Below are 23,838 nucleotides of genomic sequence, written 5' to 3' on the forward strand. Positions count from 1 at the left end.
CCATACAGTGATGGTGTAGGAAAGGGTATATGGCCGTAAAACTGGGCTAAATTGAGCTAAGCTCAAGAAATGGAGAAAAGACCAATAATAATAATAATAATAATAATAATAATAATAATAATAATAATAATAATAATAATAATAATAATAATGATGACAGCAACAACAACAACAACAACTAGCTGAAACCCATCAAAACATGACGGTCAATGGGGTAAATATTTAGTGGAGAATTTCCTTATATACAACATTCTTTGTACGATTACTTTTTCATCATTGCAACTTGAAGGGCATCAAAAAATCACACTGTCAACATTGCAACATATAATCGACTCTGCCTGAAAACCGGCTCAGGTAAATAGTTCAGTAATGACATCATGATGTACTAACATTTTGGCAGGTAATTCACTAATAGGGCCGATGACCTTCGATGTTAGGCCCCTTAAAACAACAAGCATCATCATCATCATCAATTCACTAATATCTGATCCCTCACCATAGGCAGAGGGATAGGCACCGTTACATATTTCTTGAAAAGATCAGCTAATTGCATTTCCTGTGGTTTTACATGCATATTTTTATGTAAGTGTTGTATGTTGAAATGCCGGCCCTGTGGTGTAGGGGTAGCATGCCTGCCTCTTACCTGGAGGCCCTGGGTTCGATTCCCGGCCAAGTCAGGGATTTTTACCTGGACCTGAGGGCTAGTTCGAGGTCCACTCAGCCTACTTGATTAGAACTGAGGAGCTATCTGATGGTGAGATGGCGGCCCGGTCTAGAAAGCCAAGAATAACGGCTGACCACACGACACCTCGTAATCTGCAGGCCTTCGGGCTGAGCAGCGGTCGCTTGGTAGGCCAAGGCCCTTCAAGGGCTGTAGTGCCATTGGGTTTGGTTTGGTTTGGTTTGGTTTGGTTTGGTTTGGTTTGGTTTGGTTGTATGTTGAAGAAGGGCAAAAGAGGAGAGTCTTCTTCTTAAACTTTTCTTCTTCCTAGCATTTTTCCACTGGTGTAGGGTCCACTGTTGTAATTTTAAGCTTGCTATTTTGCATGATCTTGGGCATCATCTGGTCTTAAGTCCAGTCTTCACATCAGCATTTACTGTGTCATGCCAGCGCTGCTTTGGGCGCCCATGTAGTTGTTGCCCATTAATTTCAAAGGTGTGGGTGAAATTGGCAACTGCTCCAGGTGCAGCACGCAGGAAGTGACCATATCATTGGAGACGGTTTTTCCCCTGCCTTCTCAGTGATGGATGTAATGGCCATTTGCTGGCAGATGGTGTCAGTCTTGTTTTCGACAAGATGACAGAGTGTGATGCCCATCGACCAATGGAGCATACGCATTTCCATGGTGTCTAATTAGCGCTCTGTAGCTTTGTCAGCCGGTCAACATTCAACACCATATAAAGTAACAGGACGTACTATCATGCAGTATATTCTGGACTTCAAATGCAGTGGCATCCTTCTGTTGCAGAGTACGCCTGTGACTTCCCTTCATTTCATCCATGCTGCCTTAATCTTCCATCACACTTCATCACCTATCCCAGCATCAGTCTGTAGGTGGGATCCTAGATACCGGTACCTGAAGCTTATGGAAATCGTAAAGGTCTCTCCATCAACTAGAACTAAGCCATTGCTTGGGATGGTTTCCAGGTTCGGTCTTCTTTTTGTTCAGACTAAGACCATATTGTGAGAGATGGCTGTTCCAGTCTTCAACTCGACACCACAACCCATTTCTGGTGGTATCAGCAAGTGCGACATCACCTGCATCATCTGCCATCTCTTAGTGAAACCAGTAAAGACTTACGCATACACCTGGTATATAATAGACATTATTACAGAAACACCATTCAAAACAAAACAAAATTATCGGATTCCGAAACCAACAATGAACAAAGATCACATAAATAAGAAAATGGACCGGCTACACCTAGTCGCAAGAATGGAAAGAAACTCCTCTACAGGTCCCCTGTAATTGTGTCCATGATGAGGACAAAGAGCAATGGGGACAGTGCAAAGCCTTGGTGTACGCTGACTTTCACTGGGAAGCTCTCCGAGATGCCGACAGTGCAATGTACACGACTTGTGGTGTTTGTGTATAGCATCTTGATCCAATTGATAAGCATTTCTGGTACAACATGGTCACGAAGTGCATACCAGGTCACACAATGTGAAATATGGTCAAAAGCCTTTTCAAGATCAGCGAAGGCTATATGCAGTGGCCGTTGTTTCTCTCGGTGCTCTTTAATGAGTATTCTGGGAGCGAAGATGGCATTGGTTGTTCCAGCACTCTTGACAAAGCTGCACTGCTTGGTACTAATGCTGATGATGTCACACAGTCGTCGATCGAGGATTCTTTAAAAAATCTTCATTGTGTGCGATAGGATGTGAATTGGACGGTAATTTGCACATTCTGTTGGATCACCGTTTTGCTTAAAGATAGGCACAGTGATGCTTGTAGCCCAATCACTGGGAACAGAGCCAGAGTCAACTATGGAATTGAAAAAGTCGGTCAGCTAGTTGATCGTGGGTTCTTTTAATTCCTGCAACTTCCAGAAGTCTGCTGGAAGATCCTGGTTCTGGTGCTTTTTGGTTCTTCATACTCCTGATGGTGCTGGTGACTTCCTCTGATGTGATGTATAAGATAGGACCTGCTGTTGATTTACTTTCTAGAATAGGAGGATGTGGGAACTCAGTGTTGGAAATCTCTTCAAAGTGTTTTTGCCAACATTTTAGAATGTCCTCTTCATCCTGTAATTGCTGAGCATATTTCCCTTTTATCCATACATAGTGCTTAATATCCTGTGCTGACTTTGTTCTAGCTTTGGTCAGTCGGAGACAGTTTTCTCTCCTTCGAGTCCAGTGTTGTAACGCCATTAGAGCGACTGTGCCTAGCTTTAGAGACAGCTTTCTTAGCCTCATGTTTCACTATGACATACCTTTCCCTGTTCTCTGGAGTCTTTCGTGAAACCCAGTTTCTACACGCCTTCTTCTTTTCATTCATCTTTTCTTGGACTACTGATTTCTGATGCACCAAGACATAAAAATATATTCTGTGAAGTCAAAATAAGGGCTTATTTATTATAGGAAAAAAAGAAAAAAGAAGAGAAAGTATAAATAAGGAAACAATATAATATATTGTATATACTGTACCTTTTCATCAGGTAGGTCAGGGAACATTTGTCTCTTGCGTCCAGCGTACCTCAGCAGAGACACAAGTCCTCGAAGTCCAAAATCGTAATGATCCTGCTTACTCAGTTGTTGGATGGCCAAACAGTACAGCGTATAAACCTATACATTACATAAATTAACATGTAAAGGGCTTTATTTTGGATACCAACAGCAACAAAATGTGGTAAATTTTACCCTACATCATTAGACACATAAGAAAATCAATATGCACTTAATATCGACCATTTTCAAAATTTTGCATTTTAAGTTTATTATTATCAACTTTATTAGCCACATTGGACTACTTGAGTCTTCCATGTATACTCTTCCTTTGAAGGCTGTACTGTTTGATTCTCCTTATCTGCCCAGTAGTTCTTCATTCGTTCTGATTGCAGTGTTCTCAATTCATATGAAATCTCCACAGGCCTTCTGCGCATCATTTCAGTTGAAAATTTGTGATTCTTAACAAGGGTGGTAATTACACTGACTGACAGAGCAAATGCAACACCAAGAAGGAATGGTCAGAACTTTATGCCAATTGCAGGGTAGACTGACGTCACTGAGGTATGCTCATGATGTGAAATGCGCCGCTGTGCTGCGCACGTAGCGAACGATAAATGGGACACGGCGTTGGCGAATGGCCCACTTCGTACCGTGATTTCTCAGCCGACAGTCATTGTAGAACGTGTTGTCGTGTGCCACAGGACACGTGTATAGCTAAGAATGCCAGGCCGCCATCAACGGAGGCATTTCCAGCAGACAGACGACTTTACGAGGGGTATGGTGATCGGGCTGAGAAGGGCAGGTTGGTCGCTTCGTCAAATCTCAGCCGATACCCATAGGGATGTGTCCACGGTGCAGCGCCTGTGGCGAAGATGGTTGGCGCAGGGACATGTGGCACGTGCGAGGGGTCCATGCGCAGCCCGAGTGACGTCAGCACGCGAGGATCGGCGCATCCGCCGCCAAGCGGTGGCAGCCCCGCACACCACGTAAACCGCCATTCTTCAGCATGTGCAAGACACCCTGGCTGTTCCAATATCGACCAGAACAATTTCCCGTCGATTGGTTGAAGGAGGCCTGCACTCCCGGCGTCCGCTCAGAAGACTACCATTGACTCCACAGCATAGACGTGCACGCCTGGCATGGTGCCGGGCTAGAGCGACTTGGATGAGGGAATGGCGGAACGTCGTGTTCTCCGATGAGTCACGCTTCTGTTCTGTCAGTGATAGTCACCGCAGACGAGTGTGGCGTCGGCGTGGAGAAAGGTCAAATCCGGCAGTAACTGTGGAGCGCCCTACCGCTAGACAACGCGGCATCATGGTTTGGGGCGCTATTGTGTATGATTCCACGTCACCTCTAGTGCGTATTCAAGGCACGTTAAATGCCCACCGCTACGTGCAGCATGTGCTGCGGCCGGTGGCACTCCCGTACCTTCAGGGGCTGCCCAATGCTCTGTTTCAGCAGGATAATGCCCGCCCACACACTGCTCGCATCTCCCAACAGGCTCTACGAGGTGTACAGATGCTTCCGTGGCCAGCGTACTCTCCGGATCTCTCACCAATCGAACACGTGTGGGATCTCATTGGACGCCGTTTGCAAACTCTGCCCCAGCCTCGTACGGACGACCAACTGTGGCAAATGGTTGACAGAGAATGGAGAACCATCCCTCAGGACACCATCCGCACTCTTATTGACTCTGTACCTCGACGTGCTTCTGCGTGCATCGCCGCTCGCGGTGGTCCTACATCCTACTGAGTCGATGCCGTGCGCATTGTGTAACCTGCATATCGGTTTGAAATAAACATCAATTAATCATCCGTGCCGTCTCTGTTTTTTCCCCAACTTTCATCCCTTTCGAACCACTCCTCCTTGGTGTTGCATTGTCACTGTCGGTCAGTGTATATTCTTGTTCTCTGCATCTGTAATTTTGAGTCCAACCTAATTAGTATTTAAGTATTTAGTATTTTAGTATTTAATTTAATAAAATCTCCACTTTGTGTTTTTTTTTAGAAAGAAGGCATCTGTTTCTGCATCCAAGTGCTACTCAGGCCATTGCTGGAAAAAATAAGTGTTAATACAGGAACAGCAGTTCTGGAAAATGGTAAAAGACAATCATGAAGGTTGGTCGAAGACATCTGGAAGTTTGGAAGTTTAATTAAAATAAGGATGCTAATACACTATAGTATGCTGAGTGAATGTTTAATAATACTTATTAGCACACTCTTTAAAGAATTAGGGTAATCTAAAGATCCTTTAGGTGATTCAATGTGAATTTAGAGATGCTGCCTCTGTTTTCACAAACAGTAAACCCATTTCTGTCCATTTTTAGTGCCATATGCTGTAATGTTCAGAGAGGTATGGAAGAGACAGTTTGTAAATTGCCCTTTTTTTCCTTGTCCACCTTGTCAGCCTGGTTTACATATCTCTTGAATATTATGGTTGGCTCTAGAACCATTCCTCTGCCTGACTAATGATTGATGGCAACAATATTAGCCCTTCTCATGGAGCCATCAATGACAAACAAGGGACCTCATGGTACTTTTTTCCCCAATGCAGTCCTCCCACTATGGTGCCTTATGCTGATAAGCAGTTCATCTTTAGGGCATGATCCTAAGATTTGTTCTAAAATTTCAAGCTCACTGAAGACTGAAAACCAACAGCAGGATGCAGTAGGGCATCTCCTTGGCGTTGCACGCACTACTGAGAGGTTGCAGGAAATTTTGCGGCATTTGTCCATTCAGAAGCTGGTAATGAAATAAGTTTAGTCAACAACTCAGTGAATTATATATAGAAAGACAGGAACAATAAAAGGAACAAATTTACTGTGCCTGTCTCTCTATATATGACTTGAATATCACTTGTTTTTTCTTTCCATTACCTACTTATATTAACCTGTTGGGTTCCTATCCTCCTTTTGTGTTTGTCCTGTGTTCCTATTCTTTTACCAACTCCATTCATCTTTACTTTTTGTATCTTACTTTTTCCTTTGTTTATCCAGCTTTCTTTTTATTCTTCACTTCCCATATCAAGATTGAAGATCTGCCGAGACGGCCCAGAGTTCTTCCTAGGACCTTTTTAATGAGTTCACTGCCCTGTTGTTTTTACAGACTGCTCAGCTAACATAACCTAGATATGTGCTAGTTACATGATATTAATATATCTTTGAGTCACTGGGTGCTCCAAATTAAAATGCAGATACTGTAAATCTGTTTATTTAAATGGCAAATCTTCATTATTGTCACCATAATTGCACCAGTTACAATGGAGTTTAATTGTTCAGCTTGATTCTCATTTAGTGTTGTGTGCGAGCGGTGTCTGGATTAGCACAGAATCACATGCTCATTCAACTTATCTGTCTGATATTGTTAATAGCCTGAGGGGGATAAACTGTAATTTTAATATATTCATTTTTTACGTTGGGTATTCCTCACCAGGCTACTCATTCCTGCCGCTCGGCTGACGAATATTTCTGGGGAGAACACTGCAGACCCTCAATGTGAGTTGAAGTCTGCCCTCCTGATGAAGCTGGCAAGTGGAAACAAGCTTGTAAGAGGCTGAGAAATGGATGTAGAAGAATTGGAAGTGATGAGGAGAGAACCAATCTATAGGAAGAGCACTATGTGAAGATGTAGAGATGATCCTTGTTCTTTTGTTTTTATTTCTATTTCTCCTGCTACTCACACTGAACTGTCACTGTTTTTCTATATAAAGTATAATTTGAATTGCACTCATTTGTTCCTTTCTATTACCAACTCTGTGATTAGTTTGATGGCTAGGAGGAGAAGAGAAGGAAGAAGCCATTTTCCTTCTGAAACAGGAAGCAGTTTTCACATATGAAACATCTGGGCTTATTGGAGCAAAATGCATTGAAGCAGAAACAGGAAAAAATTAAGTTCTGCTACAGCAGAACTAGTATCTTTACTAGTACAGTATATTAGTGGCCAATCCACATGGGGCAAGAACCCAGCCAAACAGTGCTTGTCCAGCAGTAGCTCTTGATTGTGTGCTTGACATAAAAAGGTGTTATTTCCTAGAGAATCATTAGAATTACAGTACAAAGAAAATGTTTATTGCATTTTTTGTAGAAAATTTAAATTTTAAGTTGTATGCTGGGTTTTATTTAGTGATGCAGCTAATCATCTGCAGGGAGTACTCTCTAAGAATCAGAAGAGCAATTTTTTTGCTATTTGCTTTACGTTACACCGACACAGATACGTCTCACGGTGACAATGGGACAGGAAGGCCTAGGAGTGGGAAAGCAGCGGCCATGGCCTTAATTAAGGTACAGCTACAGCATTTGCCTGGTGTGAAAATGGGAAACCACGGAAAACCATCTTCAAGGCTGCCGACATTGGGGTTCGAACTCACTGTCTCCTGGATGCAAGCTCACAGCTGCGCGAGCCTAACCGCACAGCTAACTCGCCCGGTGCATCAGAAGAGCTGACCCTAAGTGGTACTTGGGAGTGTCCATTGTGGGCACACATATGACCAGGAAAGAAGAAGATACAGCTAATCATTTGCCCATTTTTTGGTTTCTAGTGGATGTAACATGCGCAAGTTCAGTTTTATTTTTTAAATTTTTTAAGATTTACTTTATGTCACACAGACACAAATAGGTCTTATGGTGATGATTGGATAAGAAAGGAAAATAAGTGACCGTGGCCTTCAATAAGGTACAGCTCCACAGCTGACAGCAGGGTTCGAACTCACTATCTCCCGAATGCAAGCTGACAGCTACGAGAAACAAACCACGCAACCACTTGCTCAGTGCCCAAGATCAGTAAATACCTACCTATTATTGGGCGACATCTCTGAAATGTGATCTTTCAAGTTTTCAGTGGGATATAAAAAAAGGGCTTTGCCTCATTCACGACAAACAGAAAAATTAATCAAAGGTTTGATTCCTACATTGAAATTTTCATGATTCAGAGGAGAGAAGATAGAAGCCATTTTCCATCTGAAACAGGAAGCAATTTCCACCAATGAAATATCTGGGGCTGTTTGGGACAACACGTTGAATCAGAAAAAGGAAAAAATTAAGTGAAGTTAACTTTTTTCAGCTCTACTAAAGCAGAACCAGTGGCTTCATTAGTTCTGGATGAGCTACTTTCTTACCTCTGCAGTACTCCCAAAGTCATCAAACTTACACTACATCCATCATTGCTGGGGTGTTCTCAAAATTAAACACACATCAAGTGCTCCTGTAGTGTGTCTTTTCAGTAAATGCAAAGATGTGTCTTTCTCCAAGAGGTTGAGGCTTAGCGATGAGAATTTTAAGAAACAATTATTTTGTAAAGAAAATGGTAAATTATTTGAAATGCTAAAAGTCACTTGCTTAAATACAAATCATGGGAAAAAAATCATTTTGAAAGTTTTTGAAGGTGTCATATGGTGACAGTCACTTTTTGATATCATTTCAGTCGGGAGGGGGGGGGGGGGGAAGTCAGCGATTTCTTATGATTGATGTTCTGTGAAGTAATTGTGATTATAGTTTTTCTGATTATTTGTTGAGAAAGTAATTTGTAGCTGTAATTGAGTAAAATATTTCTGAGTTAACTGTAATTCAGTCCAATTACTTGTAATTGACTTTCAACCTATTAGGTCATGTTACGTACATTTAGTACATGTTGAAGAGATGTTAAGTAAAGAACAAAAATGGCCAACCGTACACCAGTGGGATCCAAACCCACAACATCCCAATTTTGTGTCGGTTGCTCTACCATTTGTTCTGTTGGAAACGATCTAAGCTACTGGTTTAATAGGCTGAAAGTCGATTTTGATTATAATGCGGTCGTGAAAATTCAATGTTAATTGACTTGACCCACAAGGGTGACTAGCACGCACTCTACAGTGTGATGGCAATAGTGCCAGACCTGTAGCTTGGATCCTTTCCTAAGGAACAAATATGACCTAGGCCACCATAGCTCAATGGTAGAGCAACCAATGCGAAATTGGGAGGTTGTGGGTTTGGATCCCACTAGTGTCCATTTGGCCATTTTTGTTCTGTACTTAGCATCTCTTCAACACGTATTATATGTACATAACACAACCTAATATGTTGAAAGTCGATTTCGATTACAATGCGGTAGTGAATATTCAATATTCATCCAATTATTACTTGTCTTTTGTACTTTTTCCATCACTGGTTTTACCTTATGTGCTAATGTTCGAGTGTCACGAAAGCCTTCTCCAAAGAGAATGATCTCTGCAATCATGGCACTGTCTGGAACAATCATAGCAATGGGCCGGAACATGGACTTGAGGTTGTCAGGTAGCTCAGTTCTTCCCGCATAACCTAGAACGAGATGAGAGCATCTTATAATGGAGTTACAGTAGAAAAAATAAATTAAGGAAACCTTAACTGTAAGTCATAGATCTCTAACATAATCACTGAAATATGGCATTTATAGAAAATAATAATTCATATACTCTAATCTTGACCTATGAAGATGAGAATTCATTCCTTCATAAATTCTAAATTTGGGTGGCACATAACCCTTTTCCAGGCATCTCTGGAGAATACCAACAGTTGTACATTCAGTATGACTTTATCCTTGTTAATATGAATGTTTCTTCATTTCAGGGTGGCTGATGAAGCGTGATGAACTTATTGAATGATACTGAAGAGCAACATATCTTATTAGATTTATTTATTGTATCAGAAGCACTAATATATATAAATACAAACTGTACAACCAAAAGACAAATATATAACAATAACCATCATAACGTAACATTAAAAAACAGAGGTTCCAATATGATAGATCTGGACTCTATAGGTGACTTCCTGTTGAGCACGGTGCTTGGAAAAATAGATGCTGCGTTGGCAGAAAAACAAGCTTATATGGTTGCTGACCAATAGTTAGCCACTTTCAGGGACTCAGATGTTGCTTGCATGAGGTCTTCCGTAGTACATGAAGTTGGACACAGTTTGCATTGGAGAAGATGAGACGTTGTCTGTGGAGAACCACAATCACACAACAGCGAGTCGACGTGAAAACCCCACTTCAACAGATTATATTTACATCTTGTAATGCCTGAGCACAATCTATTGAGAGATTTCCACGTTAGCCAACCTTCTGTATGACTAGGAGGGAGTTCTTCAATTGGAGTCAGCCAGTCTTCTAAGTGTTTAAACTTCCATCGCCATTTACAAATTCAGACTTGGTGTGCAGTCCCTACGAGAGCCTCCGTTGTTCTGAGGAAATTTTTCCTTGAAGTCAAACATGGACAAGTTGGTTGGTGATCATACAGAGGGTGAGATTCAGATGGATCAATTTTTTCTTCTTGTTCTTTGCCTCTATCTCCCAACAAATGTCAGGAGGTGCAATCCCAGCAAGGCAATACAATATTTTTGAAGGTGTAAATGTATACAATACGGCTATGGAAGCTCATGCACATTAATCAGAAGTGGATGCTGAGAGATTGTGATGAAGTGATCACTGGGTTCCAGCAAACTGGAAAAGAGGATATGATAAGTGTACAACACAAATTGGACAAAAGCCAATCTTGGGAACATCTGCAAGAGAGCAAAGACATAATGAAAAGCAGTAGGAAAAGGTGTCAAAGTAATGCAGATGTTGCAATGAAAAATCTTGTGGAAAAGGTTTTTCCACGTGAAACTGAAGATGATTTCGGGAATGAGCAGAATTACCCTTCCATGAAATCTTTAAACTCATGACAAGTGTGTTAAACATTAAAGAGCATTTGTGGATTTGCAATTACCTCTGTAACTGAGATATAGAAGATTTTATGCATTTGGCACCAAGTGGTGAGTTCTTTGTGTGGAAGGTCAGAAGACATAATTACCAAAAGGGCAGAGTGCAGGCTCTTTCCATTGATAATATCATTCATGATAAGTATTATAAGGAATTATTGAAAAAACCAAACTGAAGGATGAATTTCACAGCAAAGAGTGAAAAATGTGAGTAATGAAAGGAGGAGGATAATTCTGGAATGGTGATTATTTCAGTGCTACAGTTTTTGAGAAAAATGTTTTCCCTTTATTGTAAAATCCAGCTAACACTCTTGATCCAGCACACATCTGTTTCCTCTTTGACGCAGCACATACAGAAGAAGTCCGTTATAGCGAGAATTCATAACAGCGAAAAATTTACTCGCTATAACGGATTATCGTTATATCAGATTTTTGCATAAGTCGGAAAAACCCCCATGCACATTAAAATTACTATGAAACAGCAATCAGTTTGTTAAAATCTTGGATTTCTGCAGATGATATCCACACTACGGCTTACTTGTTTGTTATTTTACGAAATCCGATACTATATGAAAGTGTATGTTTAATTTCATTCTGAAAAAAATATAGTACCGTATTTCTCCAAATCGAAGATGAACCCCACTATTTCCTTCAAAAAATTTAAATCAGGCTCAAAAAGTACTTTGTAAAATCATATGAATGCCTTGTTGTACAGTAGGCCTACGCATTTTTAGACTTTTTAGACGCCGAACATTGACTTTCGTCATGCCGCATTTCTCTTTCTTTTTTTGGGGCTGCTCAATTATTCTTTATTTCCACGGGTTAAGGACCATTAACTTAAAATTGGCATCATAATACCGAAAAGAACCCGTTGAAAATTTGCCGGCAATATCTATTCCATGCGTCTCTACAATATGACGATCCATCAGAAAATTATTCTTGCTGTCTATAAAACTGTTACTTTTACTCAGTGTCAGATATAACCAGCTACCACTACATGCTTGTCTCGCTTGCCGGGTTCGGCCAAATTCAGCGGCTAGCGTTGTATAGGCCTAATCGCGGACGTTGAAGGTCAACGAACAAGTTTATTGCGCCACAGTATGGCCATTCCGCCCTTGCGTTTTTCGTGCACATACCTCACAATTTCATCTTCGACTTCTTTAAAACGTCCTTCCTTGTTGCGGACCACAGAATATTTTTTGTACAGTAGGCATTTTTTTAGCTCTTTGTATTCACCGCTAACACCAAATATTTGCTTTAGTTAGGCTTTGCCGTATTTTCTTGCGGCTGCATAATTATTCTACATTTCCGAGTGTTTAATAACCATTAACTTGAAATTGGCATTATAATATCGACTAGAACCTGTTGAAAATTTGCCGGCAATACCTTTTCCACATATCTTTACAATACGATTATCCATCACGAAAATATTTCTGCTGTCTATAAAACTTAATTTTACTAAGCATCAAGTACAATAGACTCGTTATAACTCCGCCACTGAGTAGCCATTGCCTTTCTAAGAATTCGAAGGGTCGCATGTTTTGGTGCCATTCTGCAGATTTGAGAAATGTTTTTATAGAGACCAATGGAACACCATTCTCTCTTCACTATTTCCTGAGATCCAGTGACGTTACACTGTACAACCGGTGTATAGTATGTATAGATGTATGTATAGATGTATAGTAAAGAGGCGGTCGTTTATTGTCTACGAGTTCTGTGCACGTGTGAAAAGAAGCAGCGTGGTTACCGCGGTAGTTGCCAGTGGTATCCATTAACTTACTATTAGGCCGCGAATGCAACAACCCTTGAGTTTTCACGTGAGATTCTGAGAAGAAAAACAGTCTTGGATTCGGAGAAATACGATATCACTCCAGAGGTTTCTGTGGCAAACACCTCAGTTTTCTTCTTCAAACAGCGTCACCTAACCTAACCATATGGTATCACAAAAACATATTTGAAACGCATTTAGAGAAATTATAACCTCCTCGTAAAAAATTTACATGTAAATAGCCTTTCCGAAATTTAACTAGACGCGAGAAGATATCAAATATCCTCTGAAATCAGTGATGTACTCTGCCATATCTTGAGGCGTATCCCATTCTTACTTAATTTCCGTATATAACATTAAAATTAAGACATCGTTTACTTCAGTCTTTATTTTTAATGAGTTAACAACTGCTATCGGCCATGTTATTTACTCATTTATTACGAAAACATGTTATCCTCTTTCATTTTGAATTTTCTTTAAAGAACAGCACTCGATGGGGATTACTAATCTACTCAAACATCGCCTTTGAATGTCGAGAGAACTCGCAAATGCACAAAGTAAGAAAACTATATTATACCGAAGATGATCGATCTCATTTTGTTGCAAACGTTTCAGTTTTCTTATTCAAACAGCGTCAACCTATACTAACTTAACTGTACTATACGTATGATGAAAACATATTTCAAGCGCCAGTAGAGAAATGATAACCTTCTCGCTATAAATTTTCGTAATAGCCTTTCCGTAATTTAACCAGACGCGACTAAATATAAACTAACCTCTGAAATCAATTAAGCACATGCCATATCTCGAGGTGTATCCCATTCTTACGTAATTGCAGTATTTAGCCTCAAAATTAAGCAGTCGTTTAGTCAGCCTTAATTTTTAACGAGTTAACAACCGTTATCGGACACGTTATTTACGCATTTATTACGAAAATATGTTCTCTTTAATTTCAAATTTTCTTTACGGAACAGCTGCTGATGGGTATTACTAATTGACTCCGACATCGCCTTCGAATGTAGAAGAGAGAACTCGCTAGTGCACATAGCGAGGAAACAATGCCGAAGGTAATTAATCTTATGCAATATCATCGCCGGGTGCATAAATATCGGTAACGGGAAAAATCGCGCGCGCTTAATCGCTCGTAATAACGGATGCATCAGTGATAGGGCTCTTGCTGTAACTGAAGGATGATACACAGTTTAATATAGGAATTTTGAAGGGGCAGAAAACAGTCGTCCCTATAACGGAGTTCTCGTTATATACCGTACTCGCTATAGCGGACTTCTACTGTACTTTGAGGTGAATGCAATAAAACTGCTTTTTGCGAGACGGTAATATTGACTTTTTGGAATGGCTGAATGGCCAGGTGCATTCCCAGATTTAAATATTTATGAACATTTTGGAACATTTTAATTTATTTCTCCTGCCATGCCCCTGGAAAATGGTTATCTGGTACCTAGTATACTATTAGCTCATAGTGTAGCCCTTTCTCATTTGGGAAATATTTATAAAAACAGAAATATATCAGGAACAGGATAATTTATTTAGCACTAAAATCCACATAGAACGATAAACCTAGTGATCAACCTGTTCAAAATCTTTTTCAAAATTATTCAGAGCCATATATACCGTCGTCGTGAGAGGATGATGCTGTTATCATTATTAACATTATTGGCCACATTGGGCTATTTGAGTTATTCCAGCAACATGTTTCTCCACTTTCGTTTATCCAACCCCTGTCCCGTTTCTCTACGGGGTCAGGTATAAGGTGACCGGGCGAGTTGGCCGTGCGTGTAGAGGCGCGCGGCTGTGAGCTTGCATCCGGGAGATAGTAGGTTCGAATCCCACTATCGGCAGCCCTGAAAATGGTTTTCCGTGGTTTCCCATTTTCACACCAGGCAAATGCTGGGGCTGTACCTTAATTAAGGCCACGGCCGCTTCCTTCCAACTCCTAGGCCTTTCCTCTCCCATCGTCGCCATAAGACCTATCTGTGTTGGTGCGACGTAAAGCCCCTAGCAAGAAGAAGGTATAAGGTGAGATGAATCTGTTGTGGCAGGTTTTTATGACCGGATGCCTTTCCTGATGTCAACCTCATCAGAGGAGTTAATGAGATGAAATGAATGACGTGATATATGATAGTAGAAAGGAGAGGGTGAAACCAGGTGCCGGCACATAGCCTACTCCTGTCGAATAGCACCAAGAGGTCTGTTCAAGTCTTAACGTCTCTATGCAACAGACAAATCATCATCATCAACAGCGTCATATGCCCTCAATCCATATGAACACTGCGGAGAAGTTTGGAATTTAATCCAGGCTTTTGGCACACAATCTAGTAATTAAAAATTGTATACCACCACCTCCCCTACCCTGCCGGCCAACATTCTGATTGTGAAATTTTTTTTCGACCAACGGGACTTGAACCAGCTAACCACAGTGTCAGACCATTTAGACTTCAACGCCTTAATGATCATGACTACCAGGTGGGCTTTCTAGTTTCTCCACTACCAGTAATAAAACATTTTGTATTGCTATTACAATTGGCATGTTGAAACAGTGAGATCATACATCTAAAATCTTAACTCAACAGCTACAGTAAGAATCAAACCAGTCAAATAATAGCAGAAAATTGCACCAGTGCTATCAGTAACATAAAACACTGAAAGTAAAATGCAAAGAGTATTGAGCAAGTGGTGTTCCCTAGTGTATATATTGCACAGTAAACAATGAAACAAAACAACGTCATAAGTAATAAGCCACCTTCAGTCCTACAATAATTTATAAATATATATTTTATTCATTAAGGTGCAACTTATTGGAACAAAAATGTTTCTTACATACTGTACATGTTGACCAACTGACATCAAGATAAATCAAAATTCAAGAATATATTAAAAGGACAATTGTCATAATCTTCAGCATCATAGATAATAGTTTAAATGTGTTCATTTCACCTCGTTTTCAATTGTGTTGTTTTATATTCATCTACACTATTTTTATGTATTGAGACTCAAGTTTTACCAGCATGGGGATAAGCTGTCACTAACTCCATTAGACTTCAGTTGTATGACTGGTTTAATATCAGTCTAGCTAAGGCCTGTATGTGCTTAGAAATGTCCTTATGTCAACAAATTCAAGACATGCTAAGTTAAGGGTTATATTGGTGGCTGTATTTGCATGATTTTCTTTTCATTTTTGGGTTTTATGGCTGAAGATGACCCAAGTTAATAAGGGTCTAAACTAGTCCAAGTATTCATAATATTGAGTGTCCACAATTCAGCGCAGAACAGAACGGGCTGTAATGATCGTAGCAGTCTGAAATTTCGTAGATATGCTACGTAAGCAATGCACTCACGAACTATGCCACAAAAGTTATTGTGTGTGTTTCTGTGTCCATTGCATGCTGTGTGTCGTGTAGCTTGTGACAACAATGATTTAAAAATATATGAAATGGAGTATGGCTTTTAGTGCCAGGAATGTCCGAGGACAAGTTTGGCTCGCCAGATGCAGGTCTTTTGATTTGATTCCCATAGACGACCTGCGTGTCATGATGATAATGAAATGATGATGAAGATGACACATACACCCAGCCCCCGTGTCAGCGAAATTAACCAATGATGGTTAAAATTCCCAACCCTACTGGAAATCGAACCTGGGACCCCTGTGACCAAAGGCCAGCACACTAAACATTTAGCCATGGAGCCAGACACAACAATGATGATGATGATGATGATGATGTAAATGAGGTAGGGAGAGGGTGAAACCTAGTGTCGGTGCAAGGCCTACAACTGTTGAATAACACTAAGGGTCTATCTACTCAAGGCTTAATGTCCCTTTCCAACATATGAAACATGAGCACCAGCAGTATAATACGCCCTCCAATCATATCACAATATGAAGTTGGAATTCAAGAGGACAAATTGGGGCAAATATTAATTTATAGGAAGTGGAATTAGGGATTGGAATAACTTACCAAGAGAGATGTTCAATAAATTTCTAATTTCTTTGAAATCAATTAAGAAAAGGCTAGGAAAACAACAGATAGGGAATCTGCCATCTGGGTGACTGCTCTAAATACGGATCAGCAGTGAAGGATTGATTGATTGATTGATTGATTGATTGATTGATTGATTGATTGATTGATTGATTGATTGATTGATTGATTGATACAACCACAGGGAAGTTTGGAATTGACCCCAGGCTTGTGATTCACAATCTAGTGATTAGAATTCTATACCACCAACTTTTCTATCCTACAGGCCAACATTTTGATGGTGAATAGTTTTCTCACAACTGGGACTCAAAGTGGCAAACCACATTGTCAGATCATATTAAGACTTGATGCCTTAATGACCATGGCCACCAGGCAGGCTCCTAAACAAAAATATTTTTTACACAACTGCTGTTAATATTTTGTGCTTTTAAGATTATGGAGTACAATTGTACAGTTTTACTTTTATCTCAGCAGGAAATTGTTAAAAATCTTGGAGAGACACTCACAAACATACACATTTTAAGAAGTTGGATTTCAAAACTAATAAACAAATATTACTTACCTGGGTTCATGGTTATAAATATTCCACAGGTTGATACTAAATTGGTGTCACAGCCTTCAAAGATAAAATGTGTGAGATTCATTGTCAGTGCTTGGAGAATGGAAAGGATCTGCTGGGCCACGACAGACAGAACCTCAATGTTGATACGATTGAACTCGTCAAAGCATCCCCATGCACCTGTCTGTGCTAATCCTGAAAAAAAAAAAAAAAAAAAAAAAAAAAAAAAAAAAAAAAAACCTGAGTCTTATTACAGTTCCTTGTTCTCTATACTTCTATAGATATGTTACATTATCTATGAAGATATTTAGGCCATTAAATATTTAAAATAATGGATAATGAATTTCTCATGATCACATATACCCCATGCTGTCTTTTTGATTTACAAGACAGGAGATGAACAAGGTTGCATCAAATTGGAGGCCCATTTCCATCTGTTCAGTTTTACATAGGGTTACTGAGAGAGTTCTAAATTGCAGGTTAAAAGAATTTGTGACATTCAACGATAATCAGAGGGGATTCACTGGGAGACACTGGTTACACAGTGCGCGAAGAGATCTGTAGTTAGTCGGAGAACGGCAGTACCCGTAGGATTCATGATAGCCTTAAAAAATAATAACAATGGCTCGGTTTGAATTGCATGCTAATCAGCCCAGTGAAGAACAAGAGGAAAAGAAAACAACTTACAAACCAACTATCTCCTTCTAGCAACATGAATACAGACTGGATAACATCGAGGTGATAGGTCTCATAATCAGTGCAAGAGGAACAATTTCTAAGTTTTTCAAAGAATTCCGCACTGGATTACTACCAGAGTTGTTGATGAAAAACATGGTCTTCAAAGTCTTGAAAGGTTCATTATCAATACTGAGAGATCATTTATATAGTTATAATGTATTTAATATACTTTGTCCTCATGGGCAATATCCTCATGGGTGAAGTGTTTATTCTCTGAATAAATCTATATACAGTGAAACCTCATTAGTGCATTTTTCATTAACATATTTTCCCACTTAGCACATCGTAAATTCAAAGTCCCAATTCTCATCGCATTAAATCTATATAAAAATAACTCACTAATTGCATCACAAATTTTTCCTATTACTGCTCTCAGGTGCCAGTGATGACCATAAGTTGGTAAGGAGGAGTCCAGGTGAGCACTTGGAACCAAGCTGTCTGCGGCATCGACACACTGGACCTACACCACAAGTATGGTCCAGGGAGCGATTTCCTATGACAGCAGGAGCACCCTTGCCATTATCCCAAGAATCTTGATAGTGGATTTGTACCTCAGACTGGTGCTTGTACCGGCTGTGCTACCATTCATTCGCAGTATTCAAGGGGGTGTTTTCCAACAGGATGACGCTCGTCCTCTTACAGGTGCTGCCACTCAATGTGCTCTATAGAGTGTCAACCAGTTGTCTTGGCCTGTGAGATCACTAGACCATTCGCTCATTCAGTACATATGGGGCATTATGGAACGACAAATCCAGAGTCATCCAATACCAGCATTAACTATTGCTGATTTGACTCACCAAGTGCAACAGGCGTGGAACTCCATCCCACAAAATGACAGTCAGAACCTGAACAACACAATGCATACACACTTGCACGCTTGCATTCAATTTTTTTAAAAATTTTTACCTCTCAACGTGGAGTGCCATACACTGCACGCAGACTCCCCAACGCTCTCTGTCGCGGAGTGACGTACATTGCACGCGCGTAGCAGCTTCCGATTTGTGCTTCTATCTAGCGAATATTTCTTGAACTATTACAAATGTAGCAAGATATATCTATAGATGAAGCATCGATCTTTCATTTGATGCGTATATCTATCAAGTATTTATCGATTACGTGTGATATATCATGTCTGAAAAACCAAGAAGTTCTGTAGTTGACATCATGGCAGCTAAATGTTTTCTTGTGATCGCGAATATGGAAATTAACTATGTTTTACCGAATGATGATACAGAAAGCTTCGTTTCGTTAAGCAAGGACTAGGATATAGAATTTGAGAGTGAAAGTAATGATGGTGACATTGATGTTGCTTTTGATACACGGGAAAATATCGGCCGTAATGTTATTGATGGTGGGTTTGTGTGAGAAGACATGGATAATTACAGAGGGAAAAGGGAAATGTTTACGGCAAATTATGTGTCTCAGAATGCTACAAATAACTACTTATGTCCTGTGTGAAAATTTTCAGTTGTTTTCTACAGTCGAGTTCGTAAACATGATAGTAGTATAGGCAGATACACAACATCGCATGCGGTCACACGGTACGATATTTCCATTCTGATTGAGGATAAATGATTGTGTACCAAATACTGTGGAGGAAATGTATGTAGTTTTTGCATTGTGTATGTTAATGAGTATAGTACAGAAACCTGTATTGAGACATTAGTTCTCAAAAAATCCGGGTACTAGCAACTTCTATATCTAGTTCAGCCATATTTTGGGTCCATTTGAAAGCTCAGAAGATTCCTCCACTTCACTGACCTTAGATAATTGTTAATGCACCAACAACATACTGAACATTTTGGTAAAATTAATTTAACTGCTTGTCATTTATGCCTGATTAACTAAGAGCCTGCACTCATAGCATGCTTTTTGCTATACTCTTCCCGCAGCACAGGGTAGCCAGGTAGTGAAAGACTTCCCACGCTGAGAGGTTAAAGTTGCTTTATGTCACACCGACACAGATAGGTCTTATGGTGATGATGGGACAGGAAAGGGCTAGGAGTGGGAAGGAAGCATATGTGGTCTTAATTAAGGTACAGCTCCAGCATTTGCCTCAAAAAACCATCTTCAAGGCTGCTGACAGTGGAGTTCGAACCCACTATCTCCAGAATACTGGATACTGGCCACACTTAAGAGACTGCAGCTATCGAGCTCGGTGCACCACTATGTCAAATGTCTTCTCGCAAATACTTTAACAAGTGACCTGGAAACTTTAATCAAATAAATATATTACTTAGACAATTGCTTAGGCTAAATTTAATTCCTATAATGTAATGTCTTCTTGGTGCTGGGATTTCATTTTCTGCCAGTGTATCTTGAAGGTTTGGTACAACTGGTCAATGTGGAAATAGGAAATAGGGAGCATAGAGTGGATGATCATATTAAGTCTATAAGTTGATGAGTGTTTATCTAAATTAATCCCATATTTGTCTAATATTAACAGTAGATCCAAACAATGTTTAGAACGGCCATGTCTATTATGAAATATGCAGCACCAATACAAGATTTAAAATGTGGGATTGGATTTCAACATGGAAACCTATTACACTGTTTGAGTCACCCATTTTACATGATACTGTTAAACAAACATCAGTATATTAGAAGAGGGCAATATCATGAGCAATGAAGTAATAATTACCTTTGATGGATTGGCCATCTCATTCACCTGGCTAACAAACATACCTTCCGAAGCAAGTGATGTATTTCCAATTGAAGGAAAGGACATTGAAAGGGACAGTAAAAACAATAAAAGATGCTCTTAGGTTTAATACATAAATGCAAAGAAGTACCAAACTGACATCAACCAACTGCAAAGAAGTAGCATCTCACTGGTCAATATGGTTGAGTATTGTCATAAAGGCCTACAACATTTTCGACAGTAATGACAAACACACTAGTCTGTTTTTTTTTAATGAGAAAAGTGAGGAAAAAGTGAAGAAATTACCATTAGGTTCTACGGCACAAGGAGCTTTGGCAGATATGATGTGTTAGGACTGTGCATAGATTGTGGTTCTAGAACGGGTCTCTTCAGACCTCATAATTGGCAACCTCGATGCACTCAGGCGATGACTGATGACGTCAACTTACTCCGTTCAGTTCTTCAGCAAACAGAAACTTTCCAATGATGGAAAAAAAACACACACACACACAAAATCAATCTTGCTGATGCTTAAGTAAATTTCAGACTTATCGGCGTGGGCTTACATTCGGGAAAGGGTGGGTTTGAATCCCACCGTCGGCAGCCTTGTATAAGTTTTTCTGTGTTTTCCCATGTTCACACCAGGCTGTACCTTAATTAAGGCCACATTAGCTACTTTCCCAATCCTTTCCAATCTTTCCCACCTTTAATGTATTAGTTTGAGGTTAAACAACTAGAAAAGAATTATGAGTAGATCCATTCAAGGATCAATGGTGCATATTGGTACAAGCTATTATTCTCTATTATGCACAAAAGATTCTGGAGTATGATAATGTGTAACACTGTGACAAATTACCTGAGAACATTCTTCCCATACTTTTGTAGTCCAGTCCCTCAGAACAGTTCACTACAATCACATAGGATCCCAGAGATTTGCCAAGATCCTTGACTGTCTCTGTTTTGCCAGTACCTGCGGGTCCTTTGGGACTGCCCCCTCGATGTAAATGGAGAGCTGTTGTCAGAGTTATGTAGCATCTGAAACATTCAGGGAGAGCTTACCTTCATGTTCATATTTCAGAAAGTAATCTCCTGTTCATAAATCAAGTAATTAAACAAATCTAACAGTTACAATAATTATTTATTGCTCCACTCATTGAATACTGTTTAAATATGTGTAAAAGTTTTTCTTTTCCTTGTTTGAAGAAAAACTTAAAAATAATATAATATATTAGTAAAGAACAGAGGATGGATCATACAGAAAGCAAGGAAACCAACAATTATATCCCAAGATGGAAAAGATCTCAGATACCATCCGGAAGAGGAGAGCCATGTTCTTCGGACACATCTACAGAATGAACCCGGGAAGACTGACCAATCAGATAAGATTTTTTGAGATCAGGAAAACTACAGTGCACTGGTACCAAGAAGTGAGGAGGGACCTGAAAGAAATAGGAATACAAGGAACAGAAATCAGCAGGATGCTTACAAGTCGAGGATCATGTGTATGTTCAGTCTTCAGCCCTAAGGCTGGTTGGATCCTCAACAGCTCCACCATCAGCTGTCGTAGATGGCCTAGGCATCACTGAAGAGGCGTACTAGGGAAATGAGGAGTGTGGTAGTTTCCCGTTGCTTTCCTCAATCAATCAATCAATCAATCAATCAATCAATCAATCAATCAATCAATCAATCAATCAATCAATCAATCAATCAATCAATCAATCAATCAATCAATCAATCAATCAATCAATCAATCAATCAATCAATCATCTTCATTTAGGGATGTTGCCCATGTTGCAGATTCCCTACCAAATGTTTATCTAGTCTTTTTTTTTTTAACAATTTCAAAAAAGATGGAAAATTATCAAACACCTCCTTTGGTAAATTATTCCAAATCCTAATTCCACTTCCTATCTTCATATTATGATCTTTCCTACTTTTAAAATTTCCACTCATGCTCTATCATCTACTAATGTCATTCCACACCATCTCACCAATGACAGCCCGGAATAGACCAGATGGAAAGCCACACTCGCTTCAACAAGACATCTCCAAGAACAACAGTAGGATGATGACATTCATAACAAGATTATAGAATGTTATTTTACAACCTTTAAATTGAAAGTACTCAGCTACGGAGAGGGCATTAAACAACAAATACACAAGAGGTACAATTTTATCATATCAGTTTACGACAAAACTCGTTCCAACATAGAAGACAAGCTGAGGAACATTTCTAAAGCCAGAATACAACATAGACATGAAAAGATTTTTGAAAACTTAAAAAAAAAAAAAGTACAGGGCAATTTAGTAACACAGAAACAAATAATTTTAAAAGAATCAAGGAGTTAAATTGTAACAACTTTAAGACCTAATGAATTAATTAGGAAAGTTTTAAACTAAGTTAGAAGATAAGTATAACTAATATTCCTTTCCTCACCTCACAGCCCCCATTTACCTTCCCATCCCTCCTCTCCCCTTCTCCTGCCCATTTCTTATTAGTTTTATTTTAAGTATAATTAAGGTACAAATTTAACATGGTTTTAACAAAGATTAGCATTCTGTGTCAAACTTTTCACCTAAGCAGTGAAATACATAGCTTAGGATGTTCCTAAGGAACAAAACATACTACTAGAGAGCTTGCTTTAAGTAAATAGTGGTATATAGCATTAAAAAATGTGGAAAGTCTTATTTATTATAGAATTCCTTTGATGATGAATTTTGATATGGACCATGAAGCTGATTACTTGTAAACATACTGCATAATCAAGCAGCTTGTCTCCTTATTTCCAAGTTTTCCCAGCACAAAGTTTGCAACATTTTTTGTTACACTACTCTTTTGTCAGAGATTATGCAGAACAAATCGTGCTACATTTCTCTGGATCCTTACCAGTTCTTGAATCAAGCAATCCTGGTGAGGGTCCCATAAACTTTATTCATACTCTAACTGGAGTCTTACCAGTTTCTAATATGCCCTTTTCCTTTATACCCTTAATCATCATCATCATCATCATCATCATCATCATCATCATCATCATCATCATCATCATCATCATCATCACCTTCATTTCCCGTTTTCATCTTCCTGGGTTGGGTTGTGAATCAAGCACATGCATCGCTGCCTGTCTCTCCACCACTCTTCTCCTTTTTTAAGTAGATCTTCTGGTTTTCATTTCTTCTCTATGCACTCTCACACTAAATCTGTCCACCTCTTTCGCTGTCTTCCTTTCTTTCCTGTTAACTTCTCTGAAAAAGCC

The 23,838-nt window shown here is 39.5% G+C and overlaps 1 protein-coding gene across 1 annotated transcript in view; it reads right to left on the reverse strand.

Moving 5' to 3' along the window:
- The window catches only part of kl-2 (dynein heavy chain 2, axonemal kl-2), a 638,176-nt gene that overhangs the window by 351,027 nt on the left and 263,311 nt on the right, over positions 1 to 23,838 (reverse strand). Inside the window, exons 33-36 of the mRNA XM_068229141.1 lie at positions 21,441 to 21,619; positions 17,209 to 17,400; positions 9,319 to 9,461; positions 3,149 to 3,286 (exon numbers count right to left, since the gene is read on the reverse strand). Coding sequence (XP_068085242.1) covers positions 3,149 to 3,286; positions 9,319 to 9,461; positions 17,209 to 17,400; positions 21,441 to 21,619 — 652 coding nt within the window. The remainder of the gene's footprint in view (positions 1 to 3,148; positions 3,287 to 9,318; positions 9,462 to 17,208; positions 17,401 to 21,440; positions 21,620 to 23,838) is intronic.

Source organism: Anabrus simplex, chromosome 9 (assembly GCF_040414725.1).
Source record: "Anabrus simplex isolate iqAnaSimp1 chromosome 9, ASM4041472v1, whole genome shotgun sequence".
Lineage (NCBI taxonomy): Eukaryota > Metazoa > Arthropoda > Insecta > Orthoptera > Tettigoniidae > Anabrus > Anabrus simplex.